Consider the following 2869-nt stretch of genomic DNA (forward strand, 5'->3'; position numbering starts at 1 on the left):
TTTTCCAGTATACTGGGAAGACTGTTTATGTTGTGGATTAGGACTTGGCTACCTTATTCTTAAAGGTTTATTTTGTTTTAGATCTGTGCCAGGGTTCTTGGCTTAACAAAGAAAGATATAGTGAAGACAACACACTGTCTTAATTTCTGCCACACTTTTAGTCTTTGGTACATTGCTTTATTTGAGAGGAATCTATGTCCTGAGGCAGCCTGTGAGGGCACGAGGACTTCTTTTCTCTTCACCTTTCCAATGTCTGACGAAGCATCCTACACTTGATAGGAATTGATTAAGCATTTGTCAGTGACCTGTGAACTCTGCTTTTGTTTTAGGAAGCAGTACAGATATTGATTACGCACTCGGCTGATGTCAATGCAAGGGACAAGAACTGGCAGACCCCCCTCCACGTGGCAGCAGCCAATAAGGCTGTCAAGTGTGCAGAAGTGATCATCCCCTTGCTGAGCAGCGTCAACGTCTCCGACCGAGGAGGACGGACAGCCTTGCACCACGCGGCGCTGAATGGCCATGTGGAGGTGGGTGTCCTCCTCACTTAGACTGCCCTCTCCAGAAGTCTTCAGACTGAGCCTTTCAGAGAATGTGGTAACACTTGTAGATCAAACTTTGGGTAACTGTCTCCTTTTATAAATTCACGGACATAGTGAATTAAAAAAGCCTTTACTTCAGTCTTCCCTTCTGATGCATATATCACGAGATCTGCTGTGTCAACATCTGCTTACTTTTTGGACTTTATCCCTCCAGCCTGTCTTTAGATTTGATGTCACTTTGGCTCAGGTGACCTGTGGGCGATGAGTATCCCTCACCATTGCAGAACGCAGACTTGATTGTTCTCCTGGTTGTCTTTCAGATGGTCAATTTACTCTTGACCAAAGGAGCAAACATCAATGCATTTGACAAGAAGGACCGGCGTGCTCTGCACTGGGCAGCATATATGGGTAAGGAGTCCTCGAATGGCTAGAGAAATGAAGATAAATCTACTTAATTAGCTAAAGACCTCTCATTGACCTTGTAGGCTTTGTCTTGGGCAAGTCTGGACTTTTTTGGAAAGCTTTGATTGCACTTGATTTAAGATTCTATCCATTTTATTTGTCATGCATTGAACATTCTACAGGCAGTTGATTTTTCAGAGATTTATTTCCCTTCCAAGGAAGAGGGATGACTCACAGCCTGGCCCACAGTGGATGTGGTTCAACCTGGACTGGAAAGCTACACAAACTACTTATTGCTTGAACCTGTCATGGCAGGAAAGTAAGGGTGTTGGGGAAAAAAAGAAAGGATTGGCTATCAAAGCAAGGTCATAAATTCCATTTGTCTTTTTATTTATTCATCTCTTCGAAAGAGGTAAAAGAAAGAAAAGATAAAACTGTTTTGTAGATTGTGAACATATTCAGCCTAAATTGTCTTACTCCTCCAGTGCCAACAAAGCAGGGGTATCAGTGCTGACGTCTGTCCATGCTGGTGGGCAGATCAGAGTAGTTACATTTCTATCCTTTTCCTTTTCATTATTGTTGGTACAAAACCCACCGACCAGTGGTAGCCTTGCAGAGTTTCTTCTCAGTGTAGACTTATGGGAAAGGACCAAAGTGTTTCTAATTAGAGATCTTCTACAATTTGAAAAGAAAGCAGGATTATATCAGCACAGAATAGTAAGCCCCAACCCAGTCCAAGGATATTGGTTAGATAAATAATGAAAATCTGCACCATGGACACTATTCAGCAGATTGATAATGATGTCCATTGCCCTTTCTTAACATAGAAAGATGGCTGAAATGTGCTAAGTGAAGAAGGTTATACAACAGTGTAAATGGTAATTGGAAGTGATTTCTGAAGCCTGAATGCCCTTTTCTTATTAGAGAAAAACTCCAATAATTTTAATTGTGAGAAAAAGAGATAGTAGGTTGAAATAAGGGATGAAATAAATAATGTAATTATAGATAGGTCTGAAAGAATTCTTTTGTTATGTACCGTCAAGTCAGAACTGGCTCGCACCTGACCCTCCAGTAGATTTTCAAAGGTTAGTTATACATCACATGGGAGGAGACTGCTCATCTTTCTCTCTTGGAGCAGCTATTAGTGTCGAGCCTCTTGACTTTGGGTTGGCTGCACAACTCCTTACCACTGAGCCACCAAAGCTCCCCTAAATGAATCCTTAGGCTTAATAAACTAGAATTGAAAATTTTGTAAGTGTGATCAGCTTTTCAGGTGACTTAGCTCATCACATTGGCTCAACAGATTAGATGTCGGTATGGTAATGTAGGACTGAAGCCAGTGAATGTTTACCAGAGGAGACGTGTTTGGACAGAGGGTACACGAAACTCGTGGGAGGTGACTTTTTAAAAACTTAGGGTTTGCACTTTGTTCTCTTGCTGATAGCTAGCAAAACATTGGGCAGGGTTGTGTTAAGGCCATTATTTTATGTATTATCAGGATACAAATCATGGGGGGGGGAATCTAAAGGTGTTGATGGTTGTTGTTGTTAGGTGCCATTGAATTGAATATGACTCATAGCAACCCTATGAACAAAAAAGGTGATGAACAGCTTTAGATAGCATCACTAGTAGTTAAAAATACTCTCTGTGTGTGTGTATACACACACACACACATACATATTCTCTCTTTCTCTCATAGGCACATACATACATTTTTTTAAAACATACACACACATTTGAAAATTCACTTCTCTTGCACATGCAAGCAAGATTCTACTGAAGATTATCCAAAAACGACTGGAACAGCACATCAGCAGAGAACTGCCAGAAGTCCAGGCTGGGCTTAGAAGGGGTCGTGGTACTAGGGATATTATAGCTGATGTTAGATGGATCTTAGCTGAAAGCAGGGAATACCAGAAGAATGT

General features: G+C 41.2%; 1 protein-coding gene across 1 annotated transcript in view; it reads left to right on the top strand.

Moving 5' to 3' along the window:
- ANKRD44 (ankyrin repeat domain 44) overlaps positions 1-2869 on the top strand; it is a 209025-nt gene that overhangs the window by 74959 nt on the left and 131197 nt on the right. Inside the window, exons 4-5 of the mRNA XM_006878739.1 lie at positions 330-530; positions 863-950. Of these exons, the coding sequence (XP_006878801.1) occupies positions 330-530; positions 863-950 (289 nt within the window). The remainder of the gene's footprint in view (positions 1-329; positions 531-862; positions 951-2869) is intronic.

Source organism: Elephantulus edwardii, unplaced genomic scaffold, assembly GCF_000299155.1.
Source record: "Elephantulus edwardii isolate Elephantulus edwardi_28Jun2011 unplaced genomic scaffold, EleEdw1.0 scaffold00001, whole genome shotgun sequence".
NCBI lineage: Eukaryota > Metazoa > Chordata > Mammalia > Macroscelidea > Macroscelididae > Elephantulus > Elephantulus edwardii.